Consider the following 17,062-nt stretch of genomic DNA (forward strand, 5'->3'; position numbering starts at 1 on the left):
ATTTCAAGTTACGCGAAATTCTCAATTTTTTTCCAAAGTCTTTTTTGGATTTGGAAACATTTGGAAACATTTTTGGATTCCTTGAAGTTCTTGTAAAATGTCTTCAGTTTCTGAGATAGAGGGAGTCGGGGCTATTTTAAACTTTAGATTTATATGACTTTTTCACGTGTTTCTAAGGGAATCTGGGCCTTATTTTATTTAGTTCAACAATTGTGTTGTAGAGCCAAATTACATAACGTTAAAAAACCTAGTTAGCTCTATAACAATGCGGAAAAATCGTACATCAATGTACCACAGCTCAAAGTAGCCCCGTCTTTCTTCACTTTGTAAAATATTTAGGGTTTCTTAGGTTTCGTCGAAGATATTGAAAGTCTTGTGCATTATTCAGTAAATTTTAAAAGTTTTCTCGACCATATGGGTCTTTTCGGTCATATGGGTAACCTTAAGAACGAAACTTCCACTGGCTTCGAGAGTTCCTTGTAAAACATCTTGATTACCAGAAATTTCTCTTAAACTTTTCACGGTTTATCAGATTTTGTGTAACATATCGAAAGTCTTATCGTTTTCTCAGAAATATTCAGAAGAATTTCGATTCGACAGAATGTAGCAGGAAATAGACGGAGACACTGAACCTTACTTGATTTTCACAATTTTATTCTCTACAACGTTTCGAGGATGGATGTCCTCTTCATCAGGTTTACAATTTAATTGAACAATTTTTAGAAAAAACACTTCTATCAAAAATATTTCTTATGAATTTTCTTACATTGAATTTCATAAGAAATATTTTTGATAGAAGTGTTTTTTCTAAAAATTGTTCAATTGAATTGTAGACCTGATGAAGAGGACATCCATCCTCGAAACGTCGTAGAGAATAAAATTGTGAAAATCAAGAAAGGTTCAGTGCTTCCGTCTATTTCCTGCAGAAATTTTCATTTTTTTTAAGTTTACGAGACTTTTTGATTTTTTTTCTGATTTATCATTGAGTATTGTTGATTTGTTTAACCTTTCTCTGGTTCTCTTTATTTTTTTGTAGGTTTAATGGGTTTCGTGAAACATTTCTCAGACGATTGTCATGGATTTCTCAGAATGAGTGACCCTTTGAATTTTTGAACCCTTTATCAATCTCAAGAGTAAATTCAAAAAAAAATTAATAATTGAAAAAGTTGTTTCCAAGATCACATTAAATCACTTAGATTAACTCTAGATTTTCTGCACTTCAATTGGCTCATTGGATTTATGAAACAAACAGCAAGCACTTACTTAATTTTCTCCTCGTCCTTTTTCGAGAAAAACACATTCCTCCTCAGGGTGATCATTGGCTCATCGTATTTGCGTTCAATTTCATTCCCATGACTGTGCCTCTCCAGCAACTTGGACCACGCTACCCTTACGGCATACGGACGATGATGGGGTTTCAATTGAATTTCTACGATAAAAGAGAATTGGACTTTTATAGGTTTTTATACCTCACATTTTCCCATATTGGTTAGAAACTTTAATTTTATCTCTTTTCCCAGCAAAAAAAAAACGCGCAATTTGCCTGATTGTGATAAATTGAAAATCCCAAAAATCGAATGGATTAATACCTAGAAGTGAGCTCGTCATCCACAGACCAAAAATACTCTGCGCCAGTAATTTATTTGCGATACCCAACTCCTCACAGCCTAGCGCCGCTGCTAGCATCACTTGCGATGGACACTGAGCCGTGCCCTCAATCTCCATGTGGACAGCAATGCGGGACATCAAATATACACACGTTGGTATAACCTGCCAATCAATGGAAATGATACAAATTAATTAATATTCATACTCTCACCTGCATTTGTTTATTATCTTCAATCCATTTCACTGAATTTCCTATTTAATTAAATGTCCAATTGCGACTCTGTTATTGGATTAAGTGTTGCAAAATTGATATGATAGTGGCATGGGGATGGTGGCGAGAGAATACAGGCACACCATTAAAACTTAATTTCTCACAATTAAACAAAATAGTGAATTTATTTTGTTTGAATGAGATAAACCGATTATCTCAGGAAGTAATCTACTATATGCAGGATAAAATTTACTGTAGTGATAATAGCATCTATTTTAGGAAAGTGTTTATAATTAAAACGAACGAAAATAGAGTTTTGAAAATATAATTTCATGTATTATTCGTGTTGTATAATTCATCAAACTTAACTTCAAAACTAAATAATTATCTCTGTATGCTAATGGGCTTCAAATGAATAAAACGCGTATTTAATATACTGAAAGTTTTTTCCGCGAATTTGATATAAAAAGCTTCTAACGAGTACACATGCGGCTGAAGAAAAGAATGTAATTGGTCCTAGAGTCGGTTATAGTTTGTTTTGAAATAGATACAGGCATGTATCGATATCTTTGTGTCCATGAGCAGTCCTTAGTGGATACTAAACCGCAGACTAGCACAGAACCCGTGTCTCCTGGATAAGAGGGCCTGTGACCTCAGGCTTGTACCCTATTTCACAGTATTTTACTTGCAAAGATGTGGAAAAGCGTTCCAGTTTTTCGGAATGCTAGAACTTGTAACATAAAAACTATACCTAAAAAAGTATTTTCGCATCATTTACCGTTTAGGGTGGAATAACCGGCTATCGCCATGTTTAGGAAAAAATTAAATTCATTTAATCATAACTTTTGAATCCTTGTTACAAGATAAGTCAAATTTGACACAAAGTTACTTAGATGTATTGGCTCTAGATACGTGAAAACAATAATCCTAGAACATAACGTTGGACTACTTAAAAAACTGATTTTTATTAATAATGCAAAAATAACCATTTCGTCGCCACTTTTTACCACTTTTCGCCAGTTTTGTAAAATTTGTAACCACTTCTCGCCACCCACTTGAAAAGAACCACACTCGGTTATTTTAGGCAATGCTATGAAAAGAATACATTCACCATTTCTCTTTCCTTGTGATCACTTTATTATTACTCTCTTTAAATGATTTTTCTTCACTTTTATTTGAGAAATCAAATTATGAGGCTTTTGCAGAAAGTAAACAATGCAGATTTGACAACTGAGAATGTACGAAGTGAAGTTAGCGTCGCCTATTGAAAAGATATGGCGACAGGTGATAAAATCAATTCCAGAATATTACCACTTCTCGCCATGCCTCATTTTTATACAAAAATGATATAAAATGAAATATTAATTGACTAAATACAAATTTTATGTATTCAACAAGTGCAATTAAATATTCAATAGACAAATTATTTACCCAAATAGGTATTTTTGGCCTGATGAAAATTTGACGACACTTAGTACATTTGGTAAGAGATGTTGGATTCGATGCACTTGCTTAAAATATTGCTCTAAAAAGTGATCAAAATCGTGAATCCAAAACGAATAATTATTATTTTTCGATTCTATGCGTAGAAGCAGAAACAATACAAAAAAATTGCGACTCATTTATTTCATAAATTGCGAAAAATAGCGATTTCAATTTAAGTGGCGAGAAGTGGGGCACTGGCGAGAACTGGTGATTCCACCCTACCGATTTGCAACCGATTTGAACGGATTTATAAATCACTCAAAAACTCGCCTAAGATAGCTTGGCACTAGTACTATCGATTTTCTGATAAAAATTAATTACCGGCTATGAACCGGTTTATTACTGGTTTTAAACCGATTTGAACCAATTTAGTCTTGTCAGAAATCCCAAGGCCTTGCCAATGAGGTCAAACTTGATACCATTTAGTTGAGAAATGCGTTCTCTAAAGCTTTTTTAACCTTTGAACTTGAAAACCCGAATGAAAAATATCACACGACGCGTTTTCGAGCAATTCTGAGAAAACATGGTTTTGGAGGGGCATAGGAGGGTTGGGAGAAAATGAGAGGCATATTAAAGATCCTTGAGTTATGGGGGGGGGGTCTCCCGAAGATCCTAAGCCTATATCTCTAACCATTGGGGATCTAGAGCTGGCGACAGCCGAAAGGACAGACAGACAGACAAACAAACGGATAAACAGCGTGACATTATTTCTCAGAAATCGCCTGAAATGTGGAGATATGTTGAAAAAAGTGATCCCCGGGGAAGGAGGGGGGAAATTATGAAGAGTGAAAATGGGTGAAAAGGGTAATATCATATTCTGAAAACCTACCACGATGACAACTGCACATTGTAAAAAGGAAACGACCTCGGGGCAGACCCAAGGACAGAATTACTGAAACAAATTTAGGATCTTGCCTTGAAACATCCTGGGATCGATTCCGAATGTCTTTCTGAAGTAGCGAAAGATCGACAGGCGTAGGCTGCTAACCTGGGTGTCTTAAACCTGCAACCCAAGTAAATGAAAAGCTCCCAAATAGCAAATACGTATGGGAAGAGCAACCCGGATCGGAATATTAAAAGACATGCTCGATACTTAGTTGAAAATATAAGCTTCAAAATGCAATTTGGAATTTTTGTGAAGGATAATCGAAATATTAGTGATCCATTTAACTGTATCTTTGCATCTGGGTTTTAAATTTTTACATAATAAATTAATAAAAATTAGATATAATTGCAACTACACTGAGAAAAACAGGGGTGCGATTAACTTTTTTCCTAATAAATTTAACACTTTTTAGATGTAAAAATATTTCAAAATTTTTTAATGTTAATTTTACACCTTTTTAAGGGTAAAATTAACATGAAAAAGTGTTACTTTAACCCATAATACACATAAAAAGCATAATATTTACACCAATCTCGGATCAATACTACAGAGTAAAATAAACATTTCCGGAATGTTATTTTAACTTTTTAGGATTTCTCTCAGTGATATATACTCTGTTCCTCGGATCGTCACGAATTTAATCAGGTGCCTCATGGAAAATAGGTTTTATAATTAAAATCTAAGTAAATGTATTGCATTCTTGTGAGAGTTAAATGGCAAAAAGTAGGTAATATTTTTTAAAAATTCATTTGACTTTATGCAATAATATGGTAATAAACTGACGATCCGAAGAACACTGCCGATCGCTGGTGCTATTCCCTTAATTAGTTTTAGAACTTGACCGTTAGACTTACTTTTAGACAAATTATAACTTGACCTCGTTTATTCTTATTCATAACATAAAAACCATTTTGTGATAAGAGCGATAATAGCACTCAATATGGCAAAATATAGAGTACTCGCCGTATGACACAGGTGTCTTGGGTTGAAATCCACAGTGAATACCCATTGGGAAAGCTGAAAAAGTTCAAGTATCTCAGGGTGTTATTCACGAGTGATGTTAGGATGGACACAAAAGTCCCGTAGCGGATCAGTCGGGCTTCTGCAGTAATGAGGGAGCTTGGTAGAAGCGTGCTGAGGAAGGTCGAGCTTGGTCGATCGGCTATATTGTCGGTGTTCAAAACCCTGTTTATTTCTATTCACTATTCTTATCTATGGCCATGAAATTTGGGTAATGACCGAAGCAGGAGGATCGCGATCGCAAGTACATATAAGCTTCCGAGACGAGGTAACTCCGGGTGGTTAAGGCAATTAATCGCCGAGAACAAGTGAGACACCTAACCATTCATGACAACGTAAGAATCGAAGAGCTGCTTCTTCAAGAACTCTTCTTTGTTAAGAGCTCACAACTTCCATGGTATGGTCATTATTCAGAGTGTAGACTACTAGGCGGATTTTTAGATTGAAAAGATTGACCAGTTTTTCCTACAAAAACGTAGGAAATTTGCCTTAATATGCACATAATTTTTTTAGTATGTAGAGGCCATTAAGGCAACTAACCGTCGCACCTTCTAGTACCCAGCTAGATTCCCTCGAAAGACCTAAGTCCACACGTCCTTTTTCTCTGAGGTTCTAGGCCGGACTGACTTTCCCGGCTCCTCAACTATGTCCAATTTAAAACCATAATGACGAAGATCTAGAAGGCAATGACACCGCAGCGGCTTAGGAATGGTCCAGGAACGGATTTGAACAGTAAGTTTACAACAGCCAGGATTTAGTTAAGAAAGATTTCCTACTGAAGCTATGCATACCAGTGCGAAGCAGCTTCAATTTCTAGGCAGATCTAGGACAAAATGGCTGTAACAAATTCAAAATATTACTCCGAAACGACTTGGAATTAACACCGGATATCTTTCCGAAGTGGTACAGCAGCAACAGGCGTGTTTGCGACCTTGATAAACGATTGGAAATGAAAAATGTAGGGTCGGAGGAACGTCTGTTCGACAGGGAACCCCTATTGACACTTTTGTCAAAAAATTGAAAATTAATTAATGTATCTAGTAAAATATAAGTATTATAACGGTTTTTCTGTAATATACCTTTTACTTTAAACAGATATATTCAAATTTCGTATCCCAAATGGTACAGAGTAGGGTGTCAATAGGTGCTAACACGAGTTCTTAAAGTGTCAATAGACATTCCTTTCACCCTATTCAAATTCCATCAAGTGAGTGTCAAGAATTTACATCCAACAACTTGAATTTGTGCAATTATATGAAATTGATTCTTTTGTAAGTCCACCATAGGATTTTAATAGAAGTCTCTATAAGAAATCCCTACTATAAAGAAAGTCCACAGTAATTTCTGCTTGCGGAAACTTCCCATTGCGACATTTGATCCTTTAAACGTGAAAGACAAACTTTTAATGGAATTCGCATTAGTGAAGGGTGGGCAATTTCAGGCAGCTGCAGTTTTTGCAAGACTCATTTACAAAATGCTTGGAAACTACGTTGTTATTAGAACCTATTACGTCCAAGGGACAGTAAAACACGGTATTGACCTTTGGCTCCTTTTTCCTTTCAAGGAGCCAAAGGTTAATACCGTATTGTACTGTCTCCTATACTCAGTTTACTGGCCGAAAATTATCCAGTACTGTTACGTCCAGATAATCTCACTGACTATTTAAAAATATAAAGCAAATTTCCCAGATATTAATGTATCATCCCAAAATTTTTATTTCCAAAAATGTCTAGAACTGGCCAATCTTTCCCTATGTCATAGCAAATAAATCTCATCAAAATAGTGAATTCTCTTTAAGAAGTCATTAAAACACTACAGCAAAATATCTTGAATAAATTCTCAAGTGTCTGAATATAGAGATAGATCCTCTTTTAATTGCACAAGAAATAAAATAATGAATTAATTTAAACGTGAAATTTATATCTCCCACACACATCTCTTAGATTCCAATAGCCTACATTCTCAACATAACGCATTCTCAATAAAATTGAGAGGTTCAAAAAGTTTCTCTTTGAGAATTTTATGGTGCTGTGCATATAATTTATTAATGATTTGTGGTGCTATTCCATTGGAAATTAAAAAAAAAAAATAATGAAGCCATTTTCATAACGAAGCATTAATAAATTAACATTTTCGTTTGTAAAAATTCCAATTAAGCAACAAGGTAAGTGTGCCAAATTTCGGCATAGTTGCATGCAAGCGCAAAAGTATCAAACTTGAAATGTAATAATTTTTTAATACACATTGATTTTTTTATTCATTTTTCTTAAGGAGTATTGCTTGGAAACTTGTTGACAATTTATCGTCTTTATTTTCTCTAAAATCATTCTTAATACATTTTAAAATGAATAAAAATGTAGACAGAACATTGGTGGCCTATTTCGGCCACCTTTATTCTCATAGTTCCTTGCCCTTCGGGATCTCTTCCAATGTCTGTTTCACGTCATCTCGTTTGTCGTAATTACATTTTCTGTTTTTCTTTTGCATTGTATAATCTCTAGAGTATATAAAAACTAAAACTTCATGAAAATTCGAGGAATAAAAAAGGTGGCCGGAATTGCAAGTTGGCTGGAATTTGGCTCACTTACTTTATATATTTAATTTTTCGCCAATTAGGGAAAATCTGACAAGTCTGAATGGGTTCTAATCGGTTGTAAACCAGTAATGATCTGTTTCATGACCGATAATTAATTTTTATTCTACAATTAGTTGTATTATTCCTAAGTGTAAAATAGGGTGCCAATAGGTTATGGCGCTCATGATTCAAATTCTTAAGGTGCTAATAGGTGTTCGTTACACCCTATACCTTTGAAATCAAGAAAAGGCAACGAAATCGAAATGTCCGTCTTTTTCTTTCTCAAACTTAATTCATTTATCTCACTCTTTCGAACTCTTCTTCTTCTTTTTCTTCTGCGTATCAAGGCAAATTCAATTTAGATTTGCATGCGAAAAAGTAGGATAGGCACGTTCGTTTGAAGAACAAAGGAATATAATTTTGGTTTCAAAAAGTTTTCCTGAGTTCAAAACAGTCTACCAGAGGCGTAAATAGAATTACATTCGGTCACAAAAGTCCTATTTCAACCAAATATAAATTTTAACAAAGCGTTTCTAGATGTTTTACGTACCAACGTGGTTTTGAACTAAAATATTATAGTCAATCTGGTTTTGCTTTGTATAATTAGGGACTTAGCATTTAATTTAAAGTTTCCTGTGGTATAAAACAATTAAAATATGTCAACCAGCATTATCTAAGGATTCAGTCCTAATCAGTCCGAATTAGGCATCCATTTTAGAATAGTTTTGTTAGTCAAAGGACTTTAGGATATTGTTGTATTAATTAAAATTTGCTTTTCAAGAGCTGAATATGCTTGTTAGATTACATTTGGTGCATGCAGTTGTCCCAATGCCATCTCTAAAATTCCTCTACTTGAATCGCACAAAGTCTATTTATGAGGTTTTGAAATGTATTTAGAAATTTGACTTCACTTCCCAGCACTTTGTCTTTCACCCTCTACGATGCAATAAGTTACCGCTGTAGACAATTTAGTTGATATTTGGGCTAAAATGTGTGGAAACTTCTCAAGAGGAATTCGCAATAATATTTGGCTACCAACTAACTGCAATTAAGATTACACAAAGTTTTGTTGGTGTTTCTCTCACCACATCGTCTCCAAAATGCAAGGTAGTCCCCATACCCCCAACATCATAGGATTTTAACTTACATGCTGCAGAGGTCTCGGAATTGATGCTGATGACGAAACACCTGTTGATGCATAATTCATAGATGTTGTGCCTGCACTTCCATAGTTATTCGCTAAACATGCTGATTGTTGCATTTCTGAACTATTATTGGCGGCTTGAGACTGATAATTTGTACTTGTACTTGGCCCTGAAAAAAATTAAAAAAAAGAAATTGATTTAATAAAACCAATTTTTAAAAATACTTGTTTTTTTGTAACTGTTTTTTAATTAAGTTACAACACTGCACTGTGATACAATCAGTGGAATAAATGCACAATTGTAAAGCTTTCATTAATCCAGAAAATTTATAGTAAACATAAGGTGGTTGGAACCCAGAACACTTGCATAAGAGAGCGAGATTTTTACTTCTCAAGTCATTCCGAACCAAACTTATGAACAAAAAATTCCGAACGCCAAAATCCTGAAAGAGACAAAATATTAAATTTTTATTGAAGGTACTAACTACTCCCATGATAGCAGTCCCGCTTGTTCCGGGCAAAGGGAAATTTTCAGTGTTTTGGAAAATTTTTCCTTAGAATAACCTCCGTACAATTTTGACATTTTCAGGAATTTGATCATTCAGGATTTAGGTTTTTTTCCGATATTTTGAGGTTCGGAATTTCAACTTTCGGGATTTTGATTTTTAAAGATTTTGGCTTTTAGGAATCTAGAACCATTCGAGATTTTGGCTTTCAGGATTTCGACCCATTCGGGATTTTGTCTCTCTTCCAGATTTTAACTTTTCGGGATTTTGGCTTACGGAATTTTGGCTGGAACTAGGTTTTTTATAGGGGATCAAAAGAACTGGAAATCGGATGTAGGACTGGCGTGATAAGTATTGATATGGGATTTTCCAATGATGGTCATTGGATTTGAAGTCCCCTCACAAAAGTTTTCGGTCCTGGATATGGACCTTTTTCAGTTAACAAAAACCGCTAAACCACGTATATTGGATGATTGCATAAGTTCATAGGACTGTCTAAGATAAATTTCAACTGATACTTTCTTTTTAGAAAATTTGAATAATCAAGGATATAGTTTCCATTGATCTTAAAACTTGTCCTCAAAAGATATATAACCTTATCAATCCCATTTTTTTAAGAAAGAACCTGTTTTTTCTTGAATAAAGTTCGCAAAGTTTAGACATCTTTCAAGGAGTCCATATTTTTCGGCATCAAAGTATTCTGTAGAGATTGAAACAAATGATAATCTGAAGGATCAATATCTGAAGAATATTCTTGGTTCCTGGGAATTTTCTACTATAACTCCTGTAATTTTGAAGGCGTATGCTATTCGATGCATGATTTAGTGTTGTCATTTTATAAAATCATGCAATTTCTTTTGGCCGAAATCGGAATAGATTAAATGGGCGCAGTAAATCTAATGAAATAGTCACAGTGCTTATGTCTTATGATTGTCTCATCGCGTTGCAGTAGCTCAAAGTGATTATTTTCCCATAATTTACAGCAACACTTTAAATAATTACAAATCCGATTTTACAGCAAGCTTAGCTGTTTTTCCGTGGACCTCTTCTACTGTATGTTGTTGTATTAGATCCAATTCTCATCACCTATCACCAATCGTTCCAGAAAAGTTTCTTCATCGCAACATATCAGGAGAGAAATGGCTACATTCCCTACAATCATACGGTTCCCCTTATTCCTTTCTATCAAGAATTGTGATACTCATCTATTGAACTTTTAAACGTATCAAAGCTTTTCTAAATAGCGAAATACGATCGAATTATTATTGACCAACATCTAAACAATCTGTTTAATTGTTATTCACAAATTTTCATCCGCGGATACTCGGAATTTTTTCATTAATGTTAGAGGGCGTTTTAAATGGAATTGATGTTTTAAAGGATAAGTCCTTATTTAGAAATTTTCGAAGACACCTTTTAATCATTCTATGAGAAAGAATTGGATTTATATATAAGCGCTCGAAATGCTTTTCCGTGGAAATTTATAACTTTTAAATATTTCCAAAATTTGCCTAACATTAAATGCTGCAAATGTAACTTATTGGTCCACATTTTGAAAACGTCCTCCAAAAGACATATCGACTTATTTCAAGGATACTTGGCATTAGAGGGATGTAAGACACTATAATCTTTCCAGTACAACCAAAAAAGTAAACATGAATGGTGTTGGTAAGCTACGGCATACCCCTTAACGCCATGCGTGAAAAAGTCCCACGAACTTATGCAATCATTCAATACCATCTACACCCGTACCTCAAGAAAAAAATCTAAGGAAAATTTGAAAATCAGTGAAAACAATTTCCTAAAGAAAAACCTTCCCAATTGATTACTTGAAAGTGATGATATTGCCCAATCCCACATGAAATAACGATCCTCATAAAATACATAAAACATACTTTAATCGACCACTGAAGAAGATCCATATCCAAGACCGAAAACTCTGGGCAAGATTGAAGAAGTGTTTTTTTTTTTGTTTATTGGTGACTTCAAATCCACTGGCCATCACCGGAGAGTCCTTTATCCCCCTTATCTAACAGGACTGGAAATCAATACTTCTTACGATTTTACCTTCAGATTTATGATACGTTCAAAATTATTTATTAATTGTACTCTATCTTCGAGTTGAAACAATAAAATTGCATGAAAACGATGTACTGCAAATTGTCATTCGAAACCACTATCACTACAATATATCACCAAAATCTGTGAAATTTAACTCGTAAACTTATACAGCCAACATTCAAGTCATATATCCTTTTTTAAGGAAACAGTAAGGAACAGAGTCACAGCAGGATGTGAGCGGCCAATTTGCAGATCGAAATTGTCTCATAAATCTTGAAAGTTTCCATGTGTACATCCACGTACCAACGAATAAGATCCTATAAATACGAATTTATTTCCTTCTATGTGAAATTTACTCATCTTTGGCAATCTCTTGAAATTCTATCTGCAATTGGCATTCATTTTCAGTGACTTTGGCTTTCCGTTTATATGGATTCCTCTCTGAATTTGAGACCATTTTCCACAATCACTGGCAAAGCAAAATTGATTTGGAGTTCAATGTTTGAATTTGCACCATTTTGGAAAATATCGTAATTGAAATTTTTTTCCTGAACGTGACCCACTTTATTTCCCTGGACATTGATTATTGTGGGGAATTTGCAATTTTTGTGGCTCTCCTCGGAATAATCAATTCACGTGGATTTCTTTTACATTGGTAAAGTACTGACATTTCATTTATTATGTTGTCACACAATAATGGTGCGATCGATAGCCATAAAATTCCCCAGATAAGTGAATTATCAATCGGTTTAAATTTGTTTGTTTGAATTATCAATCAGTTTGTCAAAGGATATAGTCTATTTTAGAAATAAAATCCAATTCCAGAGGTCGAGTATTTTATTTAAAAATAGAACGTAACACTTTGCAAAATAAAGTTCAAAGAACCATTAAAGCAAAGATGAAAAAAAACACTATTTTTTCAATAAACTGTCAATCAATCAATGTCAGATTTTTAATTAGTGCTGTAAAATAATTTTTAATTACCGCACTGAACAATATCAATTATACATCGAAAAGTTATCGCCGGGACAAATGTAAAATTGATCCTGTTTGTACATCCTCACTCCATTTTAATTTCATTTCAGTTTACAATTTATATTAAACATTTTCCGGGTAAATGGCTTGGGTAAATGTGTCAAAATCAATAGCAATACTCAGAAAACTTTTCGTTAAACCTCCTGCCTAACTTTATTATATTTTGTCATATATCGATGGCAAAGTTGAAGAGGTGAAAACAAATTTAACTTTTGCAGAATTTCATAGAAAACATAAGTAAAATATGTACATTGTGCGCTACCCTTCAAAGTAAACCCCTTCCTAAACTTTCATAAAGTCACAAAAATATTTTGATCGCTTTTAACACGTTAAAGGACTTTCAATATATAACTTCTAAATCATTCCTAAATCGTTGGTTATGTAATGCAAAAGAAAGAGATAAAACTTTTCAAATGCCATCATTTTGCTTTGAATTTCTTCAAGGATATTCTGACTAACGTTTTATTCCAAAACACACCGATAGTCCAAAAAGGAAAATATTGCTTATTGGTTCAACTTGGTCGTAAGTATCATATTGTATTGCAAAAGCAGAGGAAAAGTGAAATTATAGCCAGGGATAAGATGGTAAAATTGTTGGAAGATCTCTGTGACAGATTTGAGGAAAACAATTTCTTCTATCGTCTTCTGAGCCAAGCAATCAAATTAATGGTATAAAGTGGGTATGAATTGGTTAAAGAAAATTGTCTTTAACTCAAAATATCGCTAAAGTAATTTCCATTCCGTATTTTCTGCGCTTCCCTCGCTTTTTACCCAAAGTACCATGAAATATTCATAATTCAGTTTGGCATATTGAGTTGTGCATTTCATTGCTTGCGAAACAATTCTCGAGAGGGTGGGATGGAAAATTTTGAAATCTAAAAAAGCTTTTACTCCTTCTCTCATTCATTTCTTTTCGGTAGTCAAGAAGAATTCACATTCACAGTGATTGTGCTTTGTAAAATTCCTACTGAGAGTGGGTGGCTAGCAATGCTTGGACAAAGAAATTCCAAAATATTGAGAGGAAATTCATAAAAAAAAATAATGACTCGAGCATTGAACATTCAAAATCACTTAAAACGTCTGGTGAACAAGGAATTCTAAAAGTTTGAGATTTTTGAAAAAAAAACATAATCCCGATTTTTTTTAATAAGGGAAGAGTACCACGGATCGGAATGTTAAGAGACATGCTCGTTATTTAGTTGAAAATATAAGCTTCAAAATACTTTTTGGTATTTTTGTGTGTGCTAATCGATACATTAGTGATCCATTCAACTATATCTGTGCATATGAATTATAAAATTTTAGAACAAATGAATAAAAAATAGTTGTAATTGCAATTAAGTACTCTGTACCTCGGATCGTCACAAATTTAATCCAAGTGTCTCACGGAAAATTGGTTTTAAAAATTAAATCTGAAATAATGCCCTGCATTATTGTGAGAGTTAAATTGTAAAAAGTAGCTAATAAATTTTTTAAAAATTAATTTGAATTGGTGCGACAATCTGTTAATAACCTGACGATCCTAGGAACACTGCCGATCGCTGGTGCTCTTCCCTTACTTCTCCGCAGTTTTCTTTATGTAAAATACATCAGTTTAAAATAGAATGAAACAAGAAGTGAAAGCTTTGATCATAAAAGTGTGATAAAAAAATAGTGAGAACTTATAAGGTAAGGGCTCATAATTTTGGACAAGGTGCTTATAAGCATCAATGTTCTAAGTTTCAAGTTCGATATTTTCAATACTAATTAATTTTTTTGTTACTCTCTTTTCAGAAGGATTGTTTAGAAACTTGACAAGTTGTTTATCGTCTTTGTTTCCACTAAAATAGGTCTTAATACGTGTTAAAAATAAATTGATATGTGGAGATGCATTTGACTTTATTTTTGGACACCATGGTTGTAAATTTGGACAGCTATTCAAAATTTAACGTATTTTAGTACTAAAATCTTCCAAAAAGAACAAATATTTAGATAGAACACATTATTCATCAAATATTGGAATAAAATCCATAATTTTAATCAATTTATTTTTATTGACCGATTTTACCCTCAAAGTGTCCAAATTCAAAAACTGTCCAAAATTATGAGCTCTTCCCTAGTACATTTTCCTGACAATTATTTTTAAAAACTGAAGAAAATACTTCCAAGAAAGCTATTTCTTGTCATTTAAGGTTTCCTTGCAAAATATTGAAACGCTAAAATGTAAGAATATTTTCCAACCTTGAAAACAAAGTTCCTATTTAACTATGAAATACATTGGTGGACTTTTTTTAAAGTTTTTTTCTTAGACAAGAATTGCGTACAGCAGGTTTCCCGCAAATCAGGTTGCATTGCCACAAGGCTCTCTATTGCATTGGACTACTCATAAATCCGCCATTATTTAATATTTTTTTCTCGAAAAAATTGTTTAAGAAAGTATTTTAAATATGTATAAACATATACCAAATATTTCAAGAAGCTTGGTCGTTTCCTACTCCTTCAAGAAAAATCACGAAAAACAGATAAGTTTTAGGCCTCAATTGACGCCCCCCTCCCATTAAATCCTTAATGGGACCATCCGGTCTTTGCCGATCCGGTCTGGCATAAGTATTTAGAGATATGTTATATACTAAGTAAGGTAAACGGATCCCTAATAAAATGAAAACATCGGTATTTTGCCGAAAAATAACTCCATGGAAAATTATCTGAAAGTGAAATTCCAGTAAATCATCAAGCATCTGAAAGTAAAATGTCTAAATTTAAGTTTATCTGACACAAACAATTAATTTTGATTTTGATGAATATTTTCATTAATATTTTTTATATGATGGTTTTTCTTAACCTTTATTAGAAAAGTATTTGTAGAAAAATTATTCAATTAAACAAGAAGCACGGTGGAAATAAAATACGTTGAAGAGTCAAATATACCATTTCACATAATTTATAATAAGTAGATAGTTATATTGATCAGTCCAGGGGCCCATCAAGCCTAATGAAAAGTGAAGCTATTTTTCATTTTTCCTTGTAAAAATCTTGCAGATATTTTGCAGATAGCTTTTAATTCGAAATATCGAAGTATATCAGACTGATAAATGAATTCTACTTAGGAAAAAAAAACTTGCCAATAGTCTTCAGTACCCCTATGCAAAAACGTATAGAAAAATGAAATATCGAGAGACCCCTGGATCAGTCACTATATTTCTCTGATAAATAGTAACAATATCAGAAGTTTCGGTGAATTTATTATAAATTCTTAATAAGTTTGTTTTTGCTCCTCTTAAATTGTATTTGATAGCGTCACTATAAAACTACCATTTGAATTATATATTTTATTGGAAATTTATAAAAGTGCTTATTATACATGTATTGTATACAGCTTAATGTATGCTATATACTATATTTGGACATAAAATATTAAATAGGTAAAAAAATAAAGTAAATTGAATTCTCAAAGTGTCACTTTATAAAATAAAATTTGAAAGGATGTTTTGCGATGTGGCTAACTAAATAAAATGTTTTCGGTTTTGAAATATAAAACTGCAGTAGATTGGAGAATGTTTTAGTGAAAAAAGAGTGAGTTTAAATTAAAATAGGTAAATAGTGAATTATTTGGCAAAGAGGAAATTAAAAGTTATTGGTCGGCACACCTTTCAGGCTACGGAAATTTCATAAGTTTAAAACTCACATTACTTTATTCCTCGTAAGTCTTGCAAACGTCTATCCAGTCTATCCCATTCTTTTACATTCTTCTTCGTCTTATTATAAACATTATATCAAATTACATTTGGTTAATGCAAGAAGTTTGAGGAATTAGAAATGTACAACATTTATGAATAATTTTGATATTTTACTGCCCCAAATGTATTGCATTTAACGTATACCGAAATTGAATTTCTTACTGACCATTTTGATTTATATACTGACCAATTCAAACTTATAATAATTTACTGACTAAAAATGCTTTTCTAAAGAAATATTGATTATGACTAAATATAATTTAGTAAAAATTGAAGATTTTCCAAAAAATTTACCAAACAAAACTTTTCATATGATTGATAAATAAATCATTGGTTCGTCACATATTTTTTTATAAAAGTACACAAAATTTGAGAATAGGGTAAGATAGGTAATTTGGAATCATGTCTATTTTGGAATTTTGAGATTTTTTACAACTGTTTTAGATGGTCAAAGAAAAAAAGAAAACCACGATTATATCTTTATAATTAATGTATTGCGATCAATAATATAAGTATCAATTGCAATTTGTTATTATTTTTCGAAAATATAGTTAGTTAATCAATTTTTTTTAAATTTAGTGCAGAATCACATTGACAGTAAAATACTCACCGTATTTCATTAATTTACGCATATTCATTGCAATTCATACGCAAATTCTCGATTACCGTATTACCTCATCTCATACTCGGTGGCACAGGTGAAAATAATAAAAGAAAATTGAAGAAATGAAACGAAAATGCGATAAACTAATAATAATAATAATAATGGTGGCACAACGTTTCATAGAGAAACTAGGCCTTCCCACAAGGGGAGT

The 17,062-nt window shown here is 33.0% G+C and overlaps 1 protein-coding gene across 1 annotated transcript in view; it reads right to left on the reverse strand.

Annotated features, from left to right (window-relative positions):
- Nucleotides 1-17,062, reverse strand: part of LOC129800088 (FERM domain-containing protein 8) — a 166,415-nt gene that overhangs the window by 31,090 nt on the left and 118,263 nt on the right. The window contains exons 3-5 of the mRNA XM_055844463.1: nucleotides 8,933-9,099; nucleotides 1,590-1,770; nucleotides 1,264-1,429 (exon numbers count right to left, since the gene is read on the reverse strand). Coding sequence (XP_055700438.1) covers nucleotides 1,264-1,429; nucleotides 1,590-1,770; nucleotides 8,933-9,099 — 514 coding nt within the window. The remainder of the gene's footprint in view (nucleotides 1-1,263; nucleotides 1,430-1,589; nucleotides 1,771-8,932; nucleotides 9,100-17,062) is intronic.

Source organism: Phlebotomus papatasi, chromosome 1 (genome assembly GCF_024763615.1).
Source record: "Phlebotomus papatasi isolate M1 chromosome 1, Ppap_2.1, whole genome shotgun sequence".
NCBI lineage: Eukaryota > Metazoa > Arthropoda > Insecta > Diptera > Psychodidae > Phlebotomus > Phlebotomus papatasi.